Source organism: Acomys minous, assembly GCF_964271855.1.
Source record: "Acomys minous genome assembly, chromosome: 16".
Lineage (NCBI taxonomy): Eukaryota > Metazoa > Chordata > Mammalia > Rodentia > Muridae > Acomys > Acomys minous.
In genome coordinates, this window is record NC_140498.1 from 96,066,625 (window position 1) to 96,088,040 (window position 21,416).

At 54.5% G+C, this 21,416-nt stretch overlaps 1 protein-coding gene across 5 annotated transcripts in view; it reads left to right on the forward strand.

Moving 5' to 3' along the window:
- Positions 1-21,416, forward strand: part of SEZ6L (seizure related 6 homolog like) — a 155,488-nt gene that overhangs the window by 102,386 nt on the left and 31,686 nt on the right. For all 5 annotated transcript variants that reach the window (XM_084764286.1, XM_084764282.1, XM_084764283.1 and 2 more), the window contains exons 2-9: positions 1,260-1,811; positions 3,315-3,448; positions 4,189-4,381; positions 4,904-5,089; positions 10,228-10,393; positions 11,093-11,259; positions 12,592-12,786; positions 14,231-14,369. In XM_084764286.1, coding sequence (XP_084620412.1) covers positions 1,260-1,811; positions 3,315-3,448; positions 4,189-4,381; positions 4,904-5,089; positions 10,228-10,393; positions 11,093-11,259; positions 12,592-12,786; positions 14,231-14,369 — 1,732 coding nt within the window. The remainder of the gene's footprint in view (positions 1-1,259; positions 1,812-3,314; positions 3,449-4,188; positions 4,382-4,903; positions 5,090-10,227; positions 10,394-11,092; positions 11,260-12,591; positions 12,787-14,230; positions 14,370-21,416) is intronic.

The following is a 21,416-nucleotide window of genomic DNA, read 5'->3' on the forward strand; positions in this document are numbered from 1 at the left end:
CAAGCCTTTCATCCCTAAGCTGCTTCCTGCCAGGTGCGGTGCTAGGCACACTGAAGGGGCTGACCTGTTTAATGTGCACATCTACAGTTACTCTCCTCGTCAGATAGGGAACAGGCCAACTTTCTGGGAGCTGGAGACTCAACGCACAAGGTCACACAAGACCAAGTTGTCACTGGAAACGTACAAGTCTGGAGCTGGGACATGGCTCAGTGGATAGAGTCCTTACCTAGGATGTGAGGCTCTGGGCTCCAGGCCTGACACCCCTAAAACTGGGCATGGGAGCACACACTGTAATCCTAGCAGCCCACATGCGAAGGCAGGAAGATGGGGAAACCTAGTTCATCTTCAGCGACAAGTCTGTGGCCTTGCACAGGAGCGACAAGGAGACCCTGTCTTGTCTCTAAAAGAAAAACAAAAGAAAGAAACTTGGCCCTTTGACTCCAGAGATTGCGTTCTTAAAGGGGTATACTGACGTCTTGGCTCCCTGCAAACTTTCAAACCTGCCATCTTCCTGTTGCTGCGCTGCTGTTTGCTCATTTTAAACCACTTAGAGAAAACCCAGGGGTGCTGCCATGCTCTGATGGAGCTCAGGTCTGTCCCTGGGCTGGCAGTATGCGGCACTGTGACACTGGGCGCTGCAGGCAGCTGTATCCCTGTCACATGTGGGTCAACAAGGAGACCCAGGGACACTCACTCTGGGGCACATGGCTGCTAAGCTAGGCGGCTGGGTGGGTCTGGTGTGCTCTATATATCTTCAGCTTGCAAACAGTTTTGTTGTGACATAATCCCAGTGTAATTTAAGGACGATGTTTCACTTTCAAGGTAGAAATAGGTCATAGATCTGGAAGGTCCACAGGTCCCGCCCAGCCTGGCCAGCTCTGGCCCTAGACCCCCTCCTTCATGCTCCCTGCCCTGGGGCGAGCCTCATGCCCAGCACTGGGCCTCTACCAGTATTCACTCATCCTCCGTGAATCAGCAAATAGCTGTGTCTCCTGCAAGGTCCTTTGTCATTCCTGCTTCCCCACCACCAGGGTGAGGCTGATGCCCTTGGCTTCTGTGATCTGAATCCTTCCTGGATCCTAGGCTGCTCGGCCCCAACTCTTCTGGAAAGAGAATCTAAGGAAAGGGAGGAAGGGAAGAAGAGGAAGGGAAGTCAGTGAGCTAATAGCCGCCTGTGCAGTCCAGAGGCCACCCTCTGAAGTTGACAAGAGGTGACATAGGCCTAAGCTAATGATTGTGTTTTCTCCTCTTCTCCCCAGACGGTGGTCCAGAAGGAGACATGCACCCTGCCACAGCCTACCTCCTGCCCGCTGCCTCGCCTGAGAGCAGCCTGGAAGAGGGTGTGACGTCAGCAGCCCCAGGACCCCTGCCTTCCCAGGAGGCGCTGGAAGAGTCACTGCCTCCTGTCCTCCCCAACCAGGGCAGCGTCCAGCACACCCCGGCCCTCAAGAAGGGCCTGCCATCCCTGAAGCAACTCAACTCGGCCCGGAGGCAGCTGAGGCCCCAGGCTACCCCGACAACTCTGCAGAGACTGGGGTCCCCGGCCTCAGCCACCGCAAAGCCACCCGTGCCCGGGGACCCCGAGCAGCCCACGGCGCCTGCGCCGCTGCAGATCGCGCCCTTCACTGCACTGGCGACCACGCTGCCTCTCAGCCCGCAGCCCGCACAGGCCCCCGATGACGACACCAGCCCGGGTAGCCCGCTGGACAAGGGTGACAATGAGCTGACTGGGTCTGCCTCCGAGGAGAGCCAGGAGACCACCACGTCCACCATCATCACAACCACCATCATCACCACGGAGCAGGCCCCAGGTACACCACGTGGGCCGTCTACACGGACTGTAGTGCGTTTCTGGATTTTCCATGGTGGGTGTGCAGCTAGGGACTTGCACCTGGAGGGAAGGCAAGTGACAAGTTATAGCTGAACCACTCCAGCCACCTTTTTTAACTCTGTGTTTGGGCATGCGTGTGCATATGCGTGTGTGTGTGTGTGTGTGTGTGTGTGTGTGTGTGTGTGTGTGTGTGTGTTTGCTCATGCTCATACACACACACACACACACACACACACACACACACACACACACACACGCTCGTGCTAGGAACAGAACTCACGTCTGGCACATTGCTTGGCAAGCGCTCTACTATAGAGCCACACGTGCCCACGTCCAACATATACTAACTTTTCTAGCCTAGTGGCCCTCTCTTCCTTTGGGTTCTTCCTCAGTAGAGAGCTAGAAGATTTCGTTGTCTCAGTCCTGTGAACCTTTCTCTGAGACTTCTTCCTCGCCCTTACTTCCTAAATTACCACACAAGAGCCATTCACAGAGCGTCCTGTTGTCATGGGGCTGAGAGCTTACGTAGGAACCTTTCTACATAAGGGGTTGGAGCTCAGGGGGAAGCTAATGTGCAGGAAGCCACGCCCCCCCCCCCACTGTGGTGTGGACGCCTCCCTCAGCCTGGGCTCCGTGCCTCTCTGTGGTGGGGTTCCTCTCCTATGGTCAACTTGGCTGCTGGGTGTGTGAGTGAGGGCACAGCCAAACCACAGAACTGAACCAACCCATAGGTAGAAAGAAAGTTTTTTGGGGAACAAACTGCCAAGGCCATCTCCACCTGCCTCAGAGAAGGGGTAGGGGCTGCAGAGAGAAGAGCCAAAAAGGTGGAGAAGCGATCGCACTTCATAGGGCAGTCAGCAGGCTGGGGGGCTTTGAGATGAGACGTCTACGGAACTAGGTGCCTTGGCCAGAGAGAACTGGCCTTTGGGGAAGATTCTGGAAGGCTCCTGGTAAACAGAAAGGCACCTTAGGCTTCTGTTTACCGCTTTGAACCGAGCAACTGAAGGGCATCAGCTGGGTCTGTGTGCTGTGTGAGCGTGGTCCAGACGCGGCCCTCCCGTGCTCTGGTTTGCCTGCCTTTTTTAAGGTGGTAGTGGAATGGCATTCTGTCTAAGGCTGAGTGGGGCTGCCCCTGGTGACTCCTTACCGCATGCAGGACAGGGAAGAGGCCGATGAAAACAAGGCAGCAATTCCCACTCAAGATCATGGTTGCCGGTTCTGACCTTGGCTCCCCTCCACTTCCACAGATACTCTTCTCAGCTTCTCCTCCCCTGCAGCTTCTCCTTCCTGTTGCCCAGCAGCAGAGTCATGGCTGCTTCTGTGGGTGCATGGGGTCAGAGCGGACAGTAAAGCACAGACCCGCTAGAGTCCGGCGGGGCTCCCCCACCTCCCCCAGCCTATGTGGGAGAGAGCTTCTGGGAGGGCGGGCAGGTGGCAGCGCCCTGTATCCGATGGTGATGTTTGGTTCTCCGTTTTTCCGTAGCTCTCTGCAGTGTGAGCTTCTCTGACCCCGAGGGATACATTGACTCCAGTGATTTCCCGCCGCAGCCCGTCAGCAGCTTCCTGGAGTGCACATACAATGTGACGGTCTACACTGGCTACGGGGTGGAACTGCAGGTAGCCTGGCATGCCTGGGCTCAGTTGGCCTTACTGTCACGTCTCCTCTCCTCAAATCAGGGTGATTTTAGTTGGTCAGTTTTTTTTTTTAAGGTAGGTGGGTTTGTCCTTCTGTTGTCTTTTTAAAGACTTATTTATTACATATACAGTGCTCTGCCTGCATGTACACCTGCACACCAGAAGAGGGAACCAGATCTCATTATAGATGGTTGTGAGCCACGATGTGGTTGCTGGGAATTGAACTCAGGACCTCTGGAAGAGCAGTCAGTGTTCTAAAACGCTGAGCCATCTCTCCAGCCCTTTTTAGTTGGGTGTCATAGGGAGTAGGAGTTCCTGAGTGCACATCCCACTGAAGGCGTGAAGAGAGCGTGCTGGCAGAGCATTAGATGCATCAGCCAGAAGGGAAGTCCCGTATTGACCTGCTTATTGACAAGCAGCCACCACATACTACACGCGCATGCGTGTGTGCGCATGTGTGCACAGTACCTCCCATCAACAGCAAGTTCCTGGAGAAGGGCGGCTTGCCCTGAGGCGTAGCCACAGTGGAGAAGAGAGAAGGCCTGGAGACGAGGGCGCCCCTCGCCTGGCTGCTCACCGGTTCACACGGACAGGAGTGTGTTGAGTCAGTGGCCACTGGGTACCCAGTGCATCTGTAGGCACAGGGGACCCCTCCCCACCCCCTCCGAGCTGCGCCCCTGTTACCCCAGCTCGCTCTCTCTGTCTACCCCGTGTAATCCCAGGTGAAGAGTGTAAACCTGTCCGAGGGGGAGCTGCTCTCTATCCGCGGGGTGGACGGCCCCACCCTGACGGTCCTCGCCAACCAGACCCTGCTGGTGGAGGGCCAGGTGATCCGTAGCCCCACCAACACCATCTCCGTCTACTTCCGGACCTTCCAGGATGATGGGCTCGGGACCTTCCAGCTGCACTACCAGGGTAATGTCCAGATGGAGGCACTGACCTCACTCTCCTCTGACACCCACCCACGCTCTTGGGCTTTTTTGGTGTGTGTGTGCCAGGGACCCCACTGGCACTCTGATAAAATCCGCAGTATCCTCCTCTCTGGCTGAGAGCAATGGTTTTTAAAGCCAAGAAAGGACTGTGCATAATTTTGGAACGGGAAACGGCTCACGTAAAGAGCTCATCGTGCAAGCACAAGGAGCTAGGCGTCTGTCCCCAGAACCCACATAAGGAGGCAAAGCCGGGCACAGCGGCAGCCACAGCGGTGGCAGGTGGGGACAGGAAGATTCCTGGGGCTTGGTGTCCTGCCAGCTTAGCCAAAGCAGCAAGCTCCAGGCCAGTGAGAGATCCTACCTCAAAAACAGCCAAGGCGGCCACACCAGCACCGGCCTTCGCAGGGTCCCCTCTGTCCTCAGCTCAGAGCTGTTGCCAGGATGTGGGTCACGCTGCTGCGTCCCCAGCCCGGGCTGACCCGCTGTGTTCCTCCTCTCTCCCCAGCCTTCATGCTGAGCTGCAGCTTTCCCCGCAGGCCTGACGCTGGAGACGTCACCGTGATGGATCTGCACTCGGGTGGGGTGGCCCACTTCCACTGCCACATGGGCTACGAGCTGCAGGGAGCCAAGACGCTGACCTGCGTCAATGCCTCCAAGCCCCACTGGAGCAGCCAGGAGCCTGTCTGCTCAGGTACCACCGGCGTTCACCAGACGGGGCATGGGAGGCGACACCCTCTAGGGCAGCGGTTCTCAATCTTCTGGATGCTGTGACCCCTTAATACAGTTCGTCCTGTTGTGGTGACACCCCCCCAAAACCATAAAATCATTCCATCCCTACTTCCTAACTGTAATTTTGCTACTGTTTTTATAAATCATAATGTAAATATCTGATGTGCAGGATATCAGATTGTGACCCCTGTGAAAGGGTCACGACCCACAGGTTGAGAACCGCTGCCCCAGGGCATCTGGCATAACCTTGGGCAAGGCTCTTATCCTCCGGGCAGTGTTGTGATAAAATGCACAGAGCATGAAATCGGCTCCTGGCCACTTACCGAGTCCCAGGGCTCTGTGCCACCACCACTCTGCCCATCAGCAGTCTCGAGGCAGCCTACCAGGTGGTGGCCGCTGTCTTCTTTGCATATTCTGCATGCTGAGTCATCAGACATATGACACCCCGCCCACACCCCAGATTTTTCCTTGGTGATCTGCCAATTTCAAGGCCTCACGCAGGCGGCATGCATGCGGCTTCTTCCACTCCCCACAGGGTTTTCAAGATTTACCCATGTCGCAGCCTATATAAGTGTGTTGTTCCTCTTCGTGGCTGAGTAATATTCTGTTGTGAGGGTTATGCTCCATTTTGTTTACTTGTCCATCACTGGACATGGAAATTATTTCTGTTTTCTTTTTTTTTTTTAACCGAAGTAACTGCTCTGCTCGGAACACGGACATCAGTTTTGACTTCTCTTAAATACAATCCTCAGAGCAGAGTTGCCAGGATACGATACATAGTGCAACCCCTACAGGCCCACACTCTGACCGCAGTCACACACTTCGCCTTCCCCCTGGTGGTACAGCGGCTCTGTGCCTGCCAACCCTCACTGACCCACTATGTTCTGTGTTCTGAAATCAGCACAGTAGGTCTATGGGCTCCTCTGTCACCCGTCTTTTCAAATGCTTTCATGTGCTCTTGCAGCTGTCCGTGTGCCATCTCTAAAGAAAGGGCTCTTCAATCTCTTTGTTCAAGAGGCTACTAGGTTGTTGTTGTACTGTATGTGCTCTTTACATATGCTGGATCAAAGCCTTTATGAGATACAATCTGCAGGCCTCTCCCCCTGTTCTGTGGTCTTCTTGTGGCACCACCTGTGACACCACCCTTTGTATAACAGTGAACTCTGACTCACCCCTGCTTCTTTTGTTGTTTGGACTTGGCGGGTGGCTGGTGATGTTTTGTTTTGTTGAGCTAAGTCAATGTGGACTCAGAGGTTGGTGACAGCCCCCAACTAAGGTGGTCTGATGCCCTCTGGTGGAGAGAGGTGGATGGTGCAGGCCTGCGAGTGGAGTCCTGCACTTCAGGGCACTGGGATCCTTGGCCAGTGGGTCCACCATCCTGCCAACACCTGGATCATCCATTGTTTACTGGGTTCTGCATCCATGATTGGAGTCACCAGGGCCCTGCTGTCTTAGCGCCTCCACTCTGGTGCAGGATATGTGTCTTAGTTACTGCTCTGTGGCTGTGAAAAAACATCATGACTAAGGAAATTCTTTTTTTTTTCAAGACATGGTTTCTCTGTGTAGCCTTGGCTGTCCTGCACTTGCTTTGTAGACCAGGCTGGCCTTGCACTCACAGCGATCTGCCTCCTTCTGCCTTGTGAGTGCTGGGATTTAAAGGCGTGTGCCACCACCCCCAGCTCAAGAAAATACTTATTTTTTTTTAAAGCATTGCCAGACACTGTGCCACTCTCCTGTAATCCCATAATCCCAGCAGAGGCAGGAGAATCTCCGTGAGTTCGAGGCCAGCCTGGTCTGCAAAGCAAGTCCAGGACAACCAAGGTTACACAGAGAAACCCTGCCTCGGGGGGAAAAAGGCTTTTAATTGGGGGCTTGCATACAGTTGCGGGGCATTAGTCCATGACCATCATGGTGGGAAGCCGACGGGCGTGGCACTAGAGCAGTCACTGAGAGCTGTACATCAGGATTCACATGCAGGAGGCAGAGAATCACTAGGCATGGGCGTCTGAAACCGCAAAGCCCACCCCTAGCAACAAACAAACTTCCTTTGACAAGGCCACGCCTCCTAAATCCTTCCCAAACAGTTCCAGTCCCCAGTGACTAAGCATGAAAATATATGAGCCTATGGGGGTCATTCTTACCCAAACCACCACAAAATATGTGACAAGATCAGAAAACGCGGTGTGTTGCGGGGGTGGTGGGGAGGGAGCAGGGAGTGCCAGAGGACAGCCAATAAGGGTAGTGTCACAGAGCAGGTGGGGACAGGAGAACCCTGTCACCATGAGAGAAAGGGCTCAGGGACAAGAGGTAATGGTAAGCCAGAGACCTGGGAAGGCCACGGAAGCTGACAGGGAGGCCTATGTCTCCAGCGAGGATGTATGTCTGCCAGCGAGCCGGCCTGTGCAAAGGGCTCAGCAGGGGTGAGGAAGTCAGAAGGTATCAGCATCACTTGGGAGGCAGAGGCAGGTGGATGTCTGTGAGTTCAAGGCCAGCCTGGTTTCCACGGAGAGTTCCAGGACAGCCAGAGCTACATAGTGAGACCCTGTCTCAAACAAATGAACAAACAAGCAAACAAACAAACCAAAGGACTCTACCAACCTGTCAGAAGATGATGGGATGGTTGTAAGCAGCCACCTGTTCCTCATGAGGGACCTGTCAGGGGTGACCCAGTCACCGTGAACACACCTCAGGTCCACAGGGCTCCGTCTGTGACACCCGTCTGTCACAGATATGTGTCACAGTGAAGGTTTGAGCCTCAGGCTGATTGACAGAGGGACACTGTCCCTGAGATGGAATAGGGAGGGAGCTCCTGTCCGCCCTGTCACACAGCTGATTCCACGGCAGAGGAGAGCTATCCAGCCTTCTGTCCTTCTGCCAACCAACTCCATCGTGTTGTCGTTCACCATAAACTCTGTGGGTATCTACTGTGCATCAAACACTGAGCTGGGGTGCTAGGTGAGCCAAAGCAAGGAGCCATCCTCTCTTCACCGCTGTTTGTAAAGCACCTGCAGCCTCCTTTCTAAAGCATCACATGTCACTGTGAAGGAGGCGGGAGGCAGCACAGGCCTGCGTCCCAGGAAGCGCTACTTGTTAGCTGCGTGTCCTTGAACCAGTGGCTTGATGTCTCGTAGCTTTCTCAACTCCTTTGTAAAGTGGATAGTTGTTATTTGTTCAGCAAGTACTTTATGAAGCCAAACACAGTGATGCGAGCCTACGTCCCCAGCACTCGGGAAGCTAAGGACAAAGATTCACAGCGCAAGGCCCATCTGGGCTACAGATGGAGACTCTCTCAGATTTGAAAGAATAAATAGAAATTAATATTTACCAAGCACATACCACAAACAATATCACCCGGTGCTGAGGACCACTGAGACCTTCATCACAGCCAAGAGCCCAAGCTGTTGTGAAGTTGCAGAGAGACTCTTAGAGGGCAAAGGGCAAAGGGCAAAGGGCTGTGTCACTGTTGGCGTGAGGAGCTCGGAGGATGGCGACACATTCATGAGTGCTTACCTGGCATACACAAAGACTGGGGCTCGATCCCCAGCACTGGGGGGAGGGGGGAAGGGAGGTGGAGGTAAGAGTATCTGGAGTTCAAGGTCACCTTCACCTACATAGTGAATTTGAGACCAGCCTGGACTACATGAGACCCCCGTCTTTAAAAGAAAAAAGGGAGAAACTATCAAAGGAGTTGAGGGGAGGGCACCTGTGTAGGGACTCCCAGGACATGGCGGAGGAGCCAGGAGCAGCTTTGTCCTCTGAGGAAGAGGCAAGCTCCTTAGCATAACCAGTGTGACCTGAACCCTTCTGCCTGTGCCTGCCAGTTTCTGCCTCTCTGGCGCTGGGGGAGGAGCCAGGGACCTGTGCTTGGACAACAAAGCTTCCTCCAGGTCCTCGATCCTCCTCAAGGACCTTTGGGTCAGCTCTCCCAAACACTGTGACCCCCTCAGACCTCCCCTCCTCTCTGCTGCAGCCAGACAGCTGTGCGGCTCCCGAGGGCCACAGGACGTCGCTTAGCAATGTCACCGCGCCCACATTATTTTAACATAAAAGTGTTATATGGCGCTCCTGTGAAAAAGAAAACAACAGAAACACAAATATACAGGGGACAGGAACAAATCACTTTTATATTCGACGGTCTCAGCCTGCCCCTGCAGGCAGCTAGCTCACAGAGCCGGAGCAGGCAGGCCGTTTGCTTCTTCAAGCTCCGGAATTCACTGGGAGTAAGAAGACAGTGTTTGGTGACTCCATGGAAACCCACCATGTGCTGGGAGTCTCGGTCTGGTTCTGCCTTTGGGTTTGAGGAGGAAGGTGGAGCTGGGCAGCCTCACCCACAAGGCAGTTCAAAACTCCAAAGCTTCCCATGGGACGAACTCTCAGGGTTTTTCATTCCTGGGTCAGGGTGCCCCGACATAGCTTTAAAAGAGTTTCTGCTGAATCGCCCTTTGGGAGGTGGTCACCACACACGTGGACAGGCACTCGCTGTAAATAAGGAAGACCATGCCTGTTGCCCATACCTCTGTTTTACCAGTGTTTTCAGCCTGCCGCTGGGCGGGTAAAAAGCAGAAGGCCGCCAGAGTTTCCTCCATTCTTAACACTGCCGGAAGTCTCCACACTAAGCCCTCAACGCATGCCTCATCTGTGTACTGCTCCCGTCCACCCTTGGGTATCATCTCCTAACTGAACATCCAGGCATCGGGCCAGGGAGACTTAACGCGCTTGACGCCAAGCCTAAAGGCCCGAGTTCAATCCCATGTGGTGGAAGGAGAGAGTGGCTGCCTGTGGGTTGTCCTCTGACCTGCACACAGGCAGTGTGACATGAGCACAGGCGCACCCATACGAGTGAACGAATGAATGAGTGAGTGAATGAATGAATGTGAATTGTTTAATGAGGGTCTGGGCACAATCAGCACCACAGAACAGTCTTCAAATCGGGGTCCTCCCTGCAGCGGCACACAAAGGTAGATGAATCCAGGTGTGGAAGGGGTCGACAAGATAGCAGACCTCTCCCGGTGTTCCCTAGCTAGAGGGCTTGGGTGGGGTCAGGGATAAGCCTACCGCTCCCCCTCTCCTCTCCCCTCACACCTCACTCTCTGCACCCAGCCCCGTGTGGAGGAGCAGTGCACAACGCCACCATTGGCCGAGTCCTCTCCCCCAGTTACCCTGGAAACGCCAACGGCAGCCAGCTCTGCGTGTGGACCATCGAGGCTCCGGAGGGTCAGAAACTTCACCTGCATCTTGAAAGACTACTGCTTCATGAGAAGGACAGGTGAGCTGTCCACACTCCTGCCTCCCCTCCTGGGCTGTGCAGTCTGGGTGTGGCTGAGCCCCAGGAAGAAAGCCCTGGGGAGGCTGACGAAGAGCCTAGGAAGTTAGGGGAGAGGGGACACACACACACACACACACACACACACAGTCTCTCTCTCTCTCTCTCTCTCTCTCTCTCTCTCTGCCTGGAGCTTCCTCTTAGGCGGCTCTTTCCTGAATGGAACAAAGAGGTGCATCCATATATTGAGCACAAAGCCATGACTAGGCTCCAGGGAGAGCAAGCACAGCACACACAGCAATGGATCCTGGGAAGACAGGAAGCAGAGATGGAGAAACTCCGAGCTGTAGAGAGCGAGGCAGGCCGGGTGACAGATGACAGATGTTGGCCTGCAGAGCCCAGCTGCAGAGTGGGACTCTTGACTGACTACATGTTGCTGGTCAAGCCCCTACCTCTCGGCCCAGAATGAACCATGACACAGTAACTACTCCAGGCGCCCCTGTACTCACCGCAGCCCACTATGCATCCCTGAGGGACAAGGAAGACTGAAGAGGCAGAGGTGGGGTCTGAGTTCAGAGAAGAGACCCAGGTCCCCATTTCCCCCTGCACCCCTCTCCTCTCTGACCGCAGTGTCACTGACCCAGGAAGACATGTCGGCATCCCTAAGACATATTGACATCCCTCTGTCCTCTCTCTGGCCAGGATGATTGTCTACAGTGGACGGACAAACACGTCGGCCCTCCTGTATGACTCACTCAGAACGGAGAGCGTGCCTTTCGAAGGCTTGTTGAGCGAGGGCAGCAGCATCCGCATCGAGTTCACGTCTGACCAAGGCCAGGCAGCCTCTGCCTTCAACATCCGCTTTGAGGGTGAGAGAACCCCTCCTTGAGGGTGGTAGCCTGGGGGGACCAGTGAAAGTATGTGGGCGCTGAATCTGGGCCTGTAATGGGGAGTATGGGGGTGCTAAGAGTGAGGGACCCAGTGCCAGACTGGCCCACAATTTCCAAGAGGGAATTTCCTTTTTATTAATACCATCTTGCAAGCACCTCTTATCCCTGGCTCCCTCCCTCCCCCTCCCTCCCTCCCCCATCCTTTCCCCCTCCCCCCCTTCCCCCTCCCTCCATCCCTCCCTCCCTTTTTCTTTCTTTCTTTTACGACATGGATCTCATGTAGCCCAGGCTAGCCTAAAACTCAATAAGCAGACCAGGATGGCCTCGGATGTCTGATCCTCCTGCCTCTCCCAAGTGTCAGGATTACAAGCATAAACTACCCATGCCTAGTTCACACAGCGCTGGGGCCTGAGGCCCCTGCGTGCTAGGCAAGCATTCTGTCAAAGGAACCTTATTTCCAGCTGCTTCTCTTTCGTTTTGGCTTCTTGAGGCAGGGTGGCTCTAATATTCCTGGCTGGCCTTGAACACGCGGCCTGTCCGTGCCCCCTCCCCACGCCCCCCCCCATCAGCTTCCCTGGTGAGGGGCTCACAGGTGCATGCCACCACACCAAGCTTTTGTGTGCCTTCCCTGTGTGACTCTCACCACACAGACGTGTGGAACCGTGGCCTCCACTCGCGTGAGGAAGTCGAGGTGGAAGAAGCTAGGGAGCCTGCCTGAAGGGAGCCTCACTTACAGTGAGGCTAAGATGGCTGCCTCGGAGCCTTCACCACTGCTCTGCTCCCCGCAGCGATGTCCCTCGGGATATAGCCTCCTTCAAAGAGCAGCCTGGAGCTCTCTGGCCCAGACCACGGTGTTCCATGTACCCTAGGGGCTGCGGCTCCCACACGCCTGGAAGCAGGTCCCCAGTGAGGGACAGACATTGTGTGTCCAATGGCAGGACCAAGAGGGCTGGCGCAGAAAGGACTGGAGACACTGTATCTCTTTGAGGTTAGGGTCAGGAGGCCTTAATCTCCATTACACATGAGAAAAACGAAGTCCCAAGAGCCCAGGTGCCTAGCCCAGGTCAGAAGCACCATCCTGTTCTGAGGCAGCGTCCCCCTCAGAAGCCCAGGCTGTCCTGGAAATTACTGTGCGGCTCAGGCTGGCCTTGAACAATGTCCTGCCTGTCTTATGCTCTCTGCAGCTAGGATTACAGACATGAGCCACCATGCCTCGCTCCCGAATGCCTTTTCTTTACGTTATTTCTAAGCAGTAAGGGGTGTGTCCTTTATAGCGTCTGTCCACTACCCCTCTCTGTGTCCCCACCTCAGCCTTTGAAAAAGGTCACTGCTATGAACCCTACATCCAAAACGGGAACTTCACCACGTCGGACCCCACCTATAACATCGGCACCATTGTGGAGTTCACCTGCGACCCCGGCCACTCTCTGGAGCAGGGCCCAGCCGTCATCGAGTGTGTCAACGTGAGAGACCCATACTGGAATGACACGGAACCGCTATGCAGAGGTGAGCCACCACCTCCCCTAAGGGCAGGGTGCCCAGGGCCTCAGCCTAGAAGGTGTGGCCACATTACACACTGGTTTTAGGATGAGACCCTTTCTAGACAAACGGTCCTCCGGGTCTGGTTGCTGCTGGTTCTTGGGGGAATCAGGAACTGATGCTCCTTGCTGCAGGCCCAGGACCACACGGTGGGGGGGGGGCGATGCCCACATGGGTGTCAGCTCCTATAGACCGACCCCACTTCTCACTCTGCTGCAGTGCACAGCCCGGTCCACAGCACATGGCAACCTCGGGTCTCAGGAGTGACCATCACTGCTGTTCCTAACCGGGCACCCTGTGAGGGCAGCTGTGTCCCTCATGACAACACCCTTTCTCCAGCCACATTAAGTAGACACCAGCCCCACTTAGGGTGAGAAATCAGATAGGAAGAGGGCACCCCCAAGAGCATTCTAGGGTCACTGGAAGGGATAGAGTGTGCTCAGAGGCTAGACAGTGCTGGCTGTGACAACCTATACTCACACACATCGGCTCCCTGCTTCCTGTGTCCAGGGCCACTGAGCCCCGCCATGTGGAGGGATGGAGGGTGTCCCCACTCCTGGCAACCACCTGGCAGCCGGCATGAAGTCATTGCCTCACTCTGGTGAGGGATTGGCCCCTGAATTAAATATGCTGCATTAACAGAGCAGAACTTACTGAGCCTCCAGCCTCCGCGATACTGGGGACTCTCCAAGGCGGGGGGACTGCGAGGGCAGCCGCTGTGGCCACCTGAGCCCTCCCTGGGGCGAGGCGAGGTACTGGAAGCTGGCATGGTGACCTCACTTGTGCTCCATCATGAGTCGCTGGGTCAGGGAGAGCGTTGCTGAGCACACCAGGAAGGAAGCTGGTGCTGTGAGACTATCCAACGCTGTCGGAACAGTGGGAGCTGGTGGGAAGTGGGAGCTGTCCTGATGGGGAAGACACGGCTAACCTCTGCCCTCTCGGAGCTGCAGATGAGGCCAGTAGCCTCTCTCCACACACACACACACACACACACACACACACACACACACACACGCATGCACACACAAGCACAGGCACGAACACATGAACACATGCACACACAGGCACAAGTACACACACACAAGCACAGGCGCATGTACACACATGCATGCACACACATACACAGTTGTGTAAATGCACTCACACATGCACAACATGCAGGTGCATACGTATACACATGCACACACAATCACAATCATGTAAATGCAGTCACACACATGCACACACATGCAGATACATACACACGCACATGTACACACACATGCTGCCCCTAACTCCACTCCACTCGGGCACGTAGACATATTGCACAGGGCGCCGCAGATGCCAGCTTTACCCCCCCCAGACCCCCAACCGTTGTGCTGTTGGCTTCCTCACAGTGGTGTCTTCTTGTCTGCCTGTCTGCCTGTTACAGCCATGTGTGGTGGGGAGCTCTCGGCCGTGGCTGGCGTGGTGCTGTCTCCGAACTGGCCAGAGCCCTACGCAGAAGGCGAGGACTGCGTGTGGAAAATCCACGTCGGCGAGGAGAAGCGGATCTTCTTGGACATTCAGTTGTGAGTGTCTGAGGCGCCTTCACCCAGGTCCACCTCAGTGGGCGGATGGGGAGGAGCAGGCTTCGGCTTGCCTGTTTCAGCCAGGATTAACAGCGTCTAGTACATGCCACGAAGCTACAGAGCCTGGGGCTGACACAGCAGTACAGCAGGCAGCGCGCAAAGCACGTGGCCCTAAGCTCGCTAATCCATTCTGCTAAAGAGACCGATGTTCAGGGAGGGTGCATGCAGGCACCCACACGTGTGACTTAAGGGTCAAAGGTTCCTGTTCCTATGTCTATTACTACATGTGTATGTATCTATTGTGAGCGGAGGTTGGGGTGTGCGTGTCACAGCGTGGGTGGGGCAGCATAGGGAGTCATTTCTCTCCCTCTGCCTGTGGGTCCCGGGGAATCAAACAGGGCTTGTCAGGCCTGGCATCAGGGGCCTTTACACACTGAGTCATCTTGCCTGCCGGCCCCCCAGTCTTCAAAGGACCAAATGGCCGATGTGGGCGGGAGTGAAGGGTGCTGTGCCGTGTGTCCCCGCACCCTGCCGTACTACGGTTTGTGTTTCCTTACCTGCCTCCCGCGGCTAGCACAGATGTCCTGTCAGTCTGGGTCTTATTTTGCCGTTCTCGGGTTGGATCCAGACCTTGGCCTACACTGGGTGACTAGGACGGGACAACTGAAAGCGTTTGGTGGATAAGAACAGCTGCCCTAGTCTACTTCACATGCTCCTGGGCATCAAGAACACACACACACACACACACACACACACACACACACACACACACACACACACACACCGCCTTCCCAGGAGGCAACTCTGAGCCCAGGGTGAAGTTGATGCCTCTGGAGGTCATCACCCTGCCTGGAGGGTTGGGGGGGTCAGCGTCCAAGGACTGCTGGGATTGGGGGTCAGCGCCCAAGGACTGCTGGGATTGGGGGCCAGCATCCAAGGACTGCTGGGATTGGGGGCCAGCATCCAAGGACTGCTGGGATTGGGGGTCAGCATCCAAGGACTCCTGGGATTGGGGGTCAGCATCCAAGGACTCCTGGGATTGGGATTGGGGGTCAGCATCCAAGGACTGCTGGGATTGGGGGTCAGCGCCCAAGGATTGTTGGGATTGGAGGTCAGCATCCAAGGACTGCTGGGATTGGGGGCCAGCATCCAAGGACTGCTAGAGAGGAGGCAGCTGGGGCTCCACAGGCTGAGAGAGCAGCAGCCACCTCCTCCCTCTGCCCTCTGTGAGATGGGGACAGGGACAGATGGTGGTGTCTGGAGAGAAAGTCTCTCTGGCAGACCCATGGGATGAGAAGGTGCCAGAAGCAGGAGTCCAGTGGCCTCTGGCTCTGCACGCAGCCGGCGAGTCCCACGTGCCCAGTAGCTTTGTCACGTATGTTCACCGTGTGAAGAGACAGGTTCTGTCGCGGTGCCTGTGGTGCAATTTGACTGGACCCATCCCCAACCCTGTCTTGCCCCTGCTCTCTTTCAGTTCCCCTCAAAAAGGTCCCCATATCTTAAAACAAAAACAAGAAAAAAACAAACAAACAAACAAAACCCTTAGATTTTGCATATGGGAGGAAATGTGGCGTTTGTCTGATTCCGGCTATTTTGTTTGACGTGATCGTCTCTGATTACATCTATTTTTGTGAAAACGACATTCCCTGCACACCAATTCCCAACAGGGCTGTCCTAGCGTGACTCCCACCTGCAGTGACCGCGTGTTCTCCATCACAGCCTTTCTGATGAGGGTGAAATGAGCCTCTGCTTTGTCCGTCCTTTGTGACTAAGGACAGTGAGCCTCTTCTCATCTCTTGTCAGCCTGTGTTCGCTTTGGGGGAGCTGTCTGTCTGGCTCGTTTGCTCACTGATGTATAGGGTTGCTGGGGACTGTTTATTTTTCATGGTCTTTAGGGACAGTAGCTATCAGTCCTTTGGTGTGGCACTGGTGAAGATGCGCCACTCTGCCCGACACGTCTTAGCTCTGCTCGAATTCCACGCAGTCCTGTCCCTCGATTCTGGCTGCTTTCCCTAAGCCACTGGCTCCCTCAGAGCCCCGACCCGTGCCAGTATCGTGGGGCATTTTCTTATATTTCCCTGATAGTTGCAATTTCAAGTCTTAAAGTAAATTTTTTGATTCATGCTAAACAGCTTTTTTTTTTTATCTTACTTCTGTTATGTTACAAGTTTCCCCAGCACCATTTGTTAAATATTTTCTTTCTTTCCCAGTGTCTGATGTCAACACCTTTGTCAAACACATCACGTGGCTATCACTGTTTGGGTTCATTTCTTGGTCCTCTATTTACTCCTCAGGGTGTGTGTGGGTGTGTGTGTGTAGTATGTGTACATGTGTGTGTGTGTGTTGTAGTGTGGTATATTATGTGGGGTATGTGAATGTGTGGTGTGGTGTGTGTGATGTGTGGTGTGTGTGCTATGTATGTGTGTGCATGTGGTGTGTGGTGTGTGGCTGTGTGGGTGTGATGTGTGTGATGTGTGTGCATGTCTGGTGTGGTATGGTGTATGGTGTATATGTGTGTGGTGGTGTGGTATGGGGTGTGTGTGTGAGTGTGTATGTGTGTGCTTGTGTGTGGTGTGGTGTGGTACAGTGTGTGTGTATATGTATGTGTGTGTATGTATGTGTGGTACAGTGTATATGTGTGTATGGGTGTGGTATGGTGTGTGTGTGTGGTGTGTGTATATGTGTGTGGTATGGTGTAGTGTGTGTGTGTGTGTGTGTGTGTGTGAGAGAGAGAGAGAGAGAGAGAGAGAGAGAGAGAGAGAGAGAGAGAGAGAGAGACCAGGCTGCTTGTGTGAAGCTGTCCCCACAGGTTGCTCCTGGCTTTCCTGCTCCAGCTGAGCCAACAGCCCCACACATTCTGAACAGCTGATCCTCACAGGTCAGCGACAGAATTTTACCTCCTTTGCTTCCCGGTTGTGTGAGCCTGGCCTTCTCTCTGGCTGCAGTTTCTTTGATTTTCAGTGGGTGTCGTGGGACATCAGTGTCTGTGATTCCTGAAGGTGGTGAGAATGCTGAACAGTGGCCAGGCACAGGGGCCTGGGTAAGCCAGGGAGGGCGGCCAGAAGGAAGCATCTCCCCAGCAGGTGTAGAAAACACACACATGAGGAGAGGCCAGGGCTCCAGCGGCAAAGACAACACACGTGCACGTATACACACACACACACACACTGGCAGTAAAGGAGGGGCCCTCCAATGAGGGAGACCTCCCTCAGCTCGAAGCTTCAGAGAGAAAACTCCATTCTAGAGCAGTGCGAGGGCTGAGAACATGGCCCGGTGGGGCTTGCCTCACAAGCATGAGGACCCGAGTTCAGATCCCCTGCACTCATGAATATGCCTGATGGGTGTGGCTGCCCGCCTGTGATCCGAGTGCTTAGGGAGGAAGAGACCAGGGACCCTGAGGCAAGAGGAGCAGCTAGTGAGAGACTCTGCTTCAGTATGGAAGGTGACAAACAGTTGAGGAAGACACTTGACATCAAACTGTGTCCTCTACATGCACACACATGTGCACACATGTGTACTCGTATGCATGTGAGCATGTACGCACACATATAGATGCACAGACACACACACACACACACACACACACACACACACATGCAAACAAGCTGTTGCTCTCTGAGGTCTTCTGCAGCTCCCATTTGCTCCTGTAATGAATTAAAAACATACAATTCCACTCATGAGAACGTTGCCCCACGGAAGTTAACAGGCAAACGTGCTAAGCTCTGAGCATCAGTGGGAGAAGGAAAAATTGACTCCCAGGTTCTTGCTTCCTGAAGGGGGTCCCATCCACCTTCAAGCCCCATCCAGTAAGCTGTTGAGGAACCCTGTCCCTGTTTTTTGCTCACCTTGGCCTCCTCTCCTTTGGAAACCTCCCAGATGTGCGGTGTTGCGGCATCTAACCGGCCACCTCCGCCTGGCTGAGGGCAGAAGGAAAGTGAATCTTCTTCTATCCCTGCTGCGCACCAAATACTCAATTAACCTTCAGCGTGGCACCCAATCGGTTTTATCTCCACCTCAAAGCCTGTGTGTGACAAAGAAGCCCAGACCATTAACTCAAGATTCCGTCCCTCCCCTCAGCCAGGCCATGGCACCAGCGTCGGGTGGGGCATCAGCGGGCACGGGGTCCCTCTCTTCTTGTTATCCGGGCAGCTGAACAGAGCATTGACACCCCAGCTCCTCTCCTCCCAGTGTTTTGCGGCTACAGGCTCCCCTGTACAAATCTTAGAGGGGAGCTAAGGGGAGACATGACCTCCCAGCCCTGCAGGGCTAGACGGTCAAGCTAGGCAAGGAAGGCCACTGCGTGACATCACAGAGGTATAGACCTGGGGGCGTGGGCAACCTCCACCGGCTCCTGCAAGTCTCCAGGGTGAGCCCTTTGCTCTGGGTGGTGATTGGCTCTTTTCTCAAACCTCAAACAGGAGAGAGACAGCTTACCAAGAGGCTAGAGAGGGAGCTCAGGGGGGAAAATGCCTGCTGACACAGTGAGGATCTGAGTTCAAGACCGCAGCAACTTGCATGAAGCCATGTGTAGGGCAGCACGCTTCTGTGATCCCAGGAGTCCTACTGCAAGATCTGGGAGACAGAGACCAGGACCTGGGTCTCATTCACAATCTCCTGGCCTTCTCCAAGGGCTGAGGTCACTTCTCTGGCTCCGCCCTCTGCAGCACACACAGCTTGTCTTCAATCCACTCCACTGCTGCTGCTGTTCTCGGTGGTCATCCCATGGTACTGGCATCTCCAAAATTCTGGGATCTTCTGCAGCAACTGGGCTGCACTTTCACCAATAGCCTTTCCTGGGAGCCCTGCCGCCCTCTCAGATTTATATGTTATGTGTATAATGCTCTGCCTGCATGTACACCTGCGTGCCAGAAGAGGGCACCAGATTTCACTATAGATGGTTGTGAGCCACCATGTGGTTTCTGGGAATTGAACTCATGACTTCAGAAGAGTAGCCAGTGCCCTTAACCTTTGAGCCATCTCTCTAGCCTCTCCTGGTCTCTCTTCAGGGACTCCAGCCCTGCCATGCAGTGCCAAGCCTCAGCTGCCCTCCATGACCCCTGGGTGACTCTTACACTACCAGGTTCAGCTGCCAGCACCAGGTACAACCTTGGCCTCCTCTGGAGCACGGCTTCTGTGTGCAAACCCTGAGGAAACACTTCCCGGAAGGCTTCACCTCAGTGGTGCTGGTCTCTTCTTCTTCTTCTTCTTCTTCTTCTTCTTCTTCTTCTTCTTCTTCTTCTTCTTCTTCTTTTTTTTTTTTTTTTTTTTGGTCTTTTGAGACAGGGTTTCTCTGTGTATCCTTGGCTGTCCTGGACTCACTCTGTAGACCAGGCTGGCCTCGAACTCACAGCGATCCACCTGCCTCTGCCTCCCAAGTGCTGGGATTAAAGGCGTGCACCACCACGCCCGGCTCTTAATCACAGCTGATACTGCAGTCCCAGCTGACCAGCATCCATTGTCCCCACAAAGCTAAGGTTTCACTTTAGTGGTTCTGGTCTCTTGTTAATTGAAGCTGATTCTTCAGCTCCAGATGACCATGACCACAGATTCTTCACACAAATGGTCCAGTGGAGTCTTTGCATCCCCTGACACCGTACAAACCGGGCCTCCATCGTCAGCGCTGTTCTGGAACAATCTCATCTTCCAAGCTCCCACAAAACAGCTGACTGAGCTCTCAACACTCAATGGCTCTTCTAGTCAAAGTTACAAAGTCCTTCCACAATCCCCTACACCCCTCCCCGGTGCATTGGGGACAAATCAGGTTTGTCACAGTGATACCAGGTACCAGCTTGTCTTAGGGTCTCTCTTGCTGTGATGAAACACTACAACCAAAGCAACTTGGGGAGGAAAGGGTTCACTTGGCTGACACTCCCACATCACTCACTGCTCATCACTGAAGGAAGTCAGGGCAGGAACTCAAACATGGCAGGAACTCAAAACAGGGCAGGAACCTTGAAGCAGGAGCTGGCGCAGAGGCCATGGAGGGGTGCTGCGCACTGGCTTGGCTCCTCATGGCTTACTCAGCCTGCTTACCGAATCTTGGGCAACCGACCCAGAGTTGGCCCCACCCACCATGGCTTGGGCCTCCTCCCCCTCCAACACTAATTAAGAAGGATGCCTTAGAGCTGGATCTTGTGGAGCCGTTTTCTCAGTCGAGATTCCTTCTTTTCAGATAACTCTTGCTTGTGTCAGGTTGATGACATAAAACTGTCCATCACAGGAAAGGGATGCTCCGTGGGGACTGGGCTAGAGCCTGAACTGAGAATGCCCTGAAGAGACTCCTGGTAGATTAGGGGGCCCAAGAGGCCAGTGCATGAAGCTATGAAGATGAAGCCACGGTGGAGCCTGCAAGAAGCGCCAGGACCATGGGGCCCCACCAAGGAAAGCTGCGGGCATAGAGCAGAGCCAGAGCGAGAGAGGCTACAGGAGCTACAGGTGGTAGAACCAGAGGGGAGGGCGATATTCAAGCCTCTTGGGGCCCATTTTCTTTCTTCACGGGCCCAGATGCCCGACAAGCCGAGGGCTGTGGTGTTTCCCTGGCTAGGTTTGTCTTGCTTTGGTCTTTTCCTTTTCCTGCTGTGTCCCCATTCCCGAGTGAGCGCATACACTCTGCCGTCGTACGGCTACACGTACAGAATTTGCCTTTTGGCTTTATGGGGGCTCCCAGCTAAGGGATTTCTAGAAGACCCAGGGGACTTCTGAAGTTGGAGTGAGTGCATTTTTAGAGCCATAAGATGGCAGTGGACCTGCAGGTGGACGTCGGGACAGGATAGAATGTTGTGTGGTTGTGAGATGGCCCCCACAGACCCACGTGTTTGACTACCTAGTTTCTACCCGCTAGTCTATTTTGGAAGGTTGTGGAGCCTACCTGGAGAAAGTTGGTCACTGGGGGTTGGTGGTGGGGGGGCGTGTGAGATTTTATTGTCATTTTCCTGTCCTCTGTCTGCTTCCTGAGTGCACACCCAATGGAACCAGACGATCCATGCCTCTGCTGCCACGCTTCCCGGCTAAGGTGGACGGCGTCCCTTCCTGACCTGGAAGCCCAAA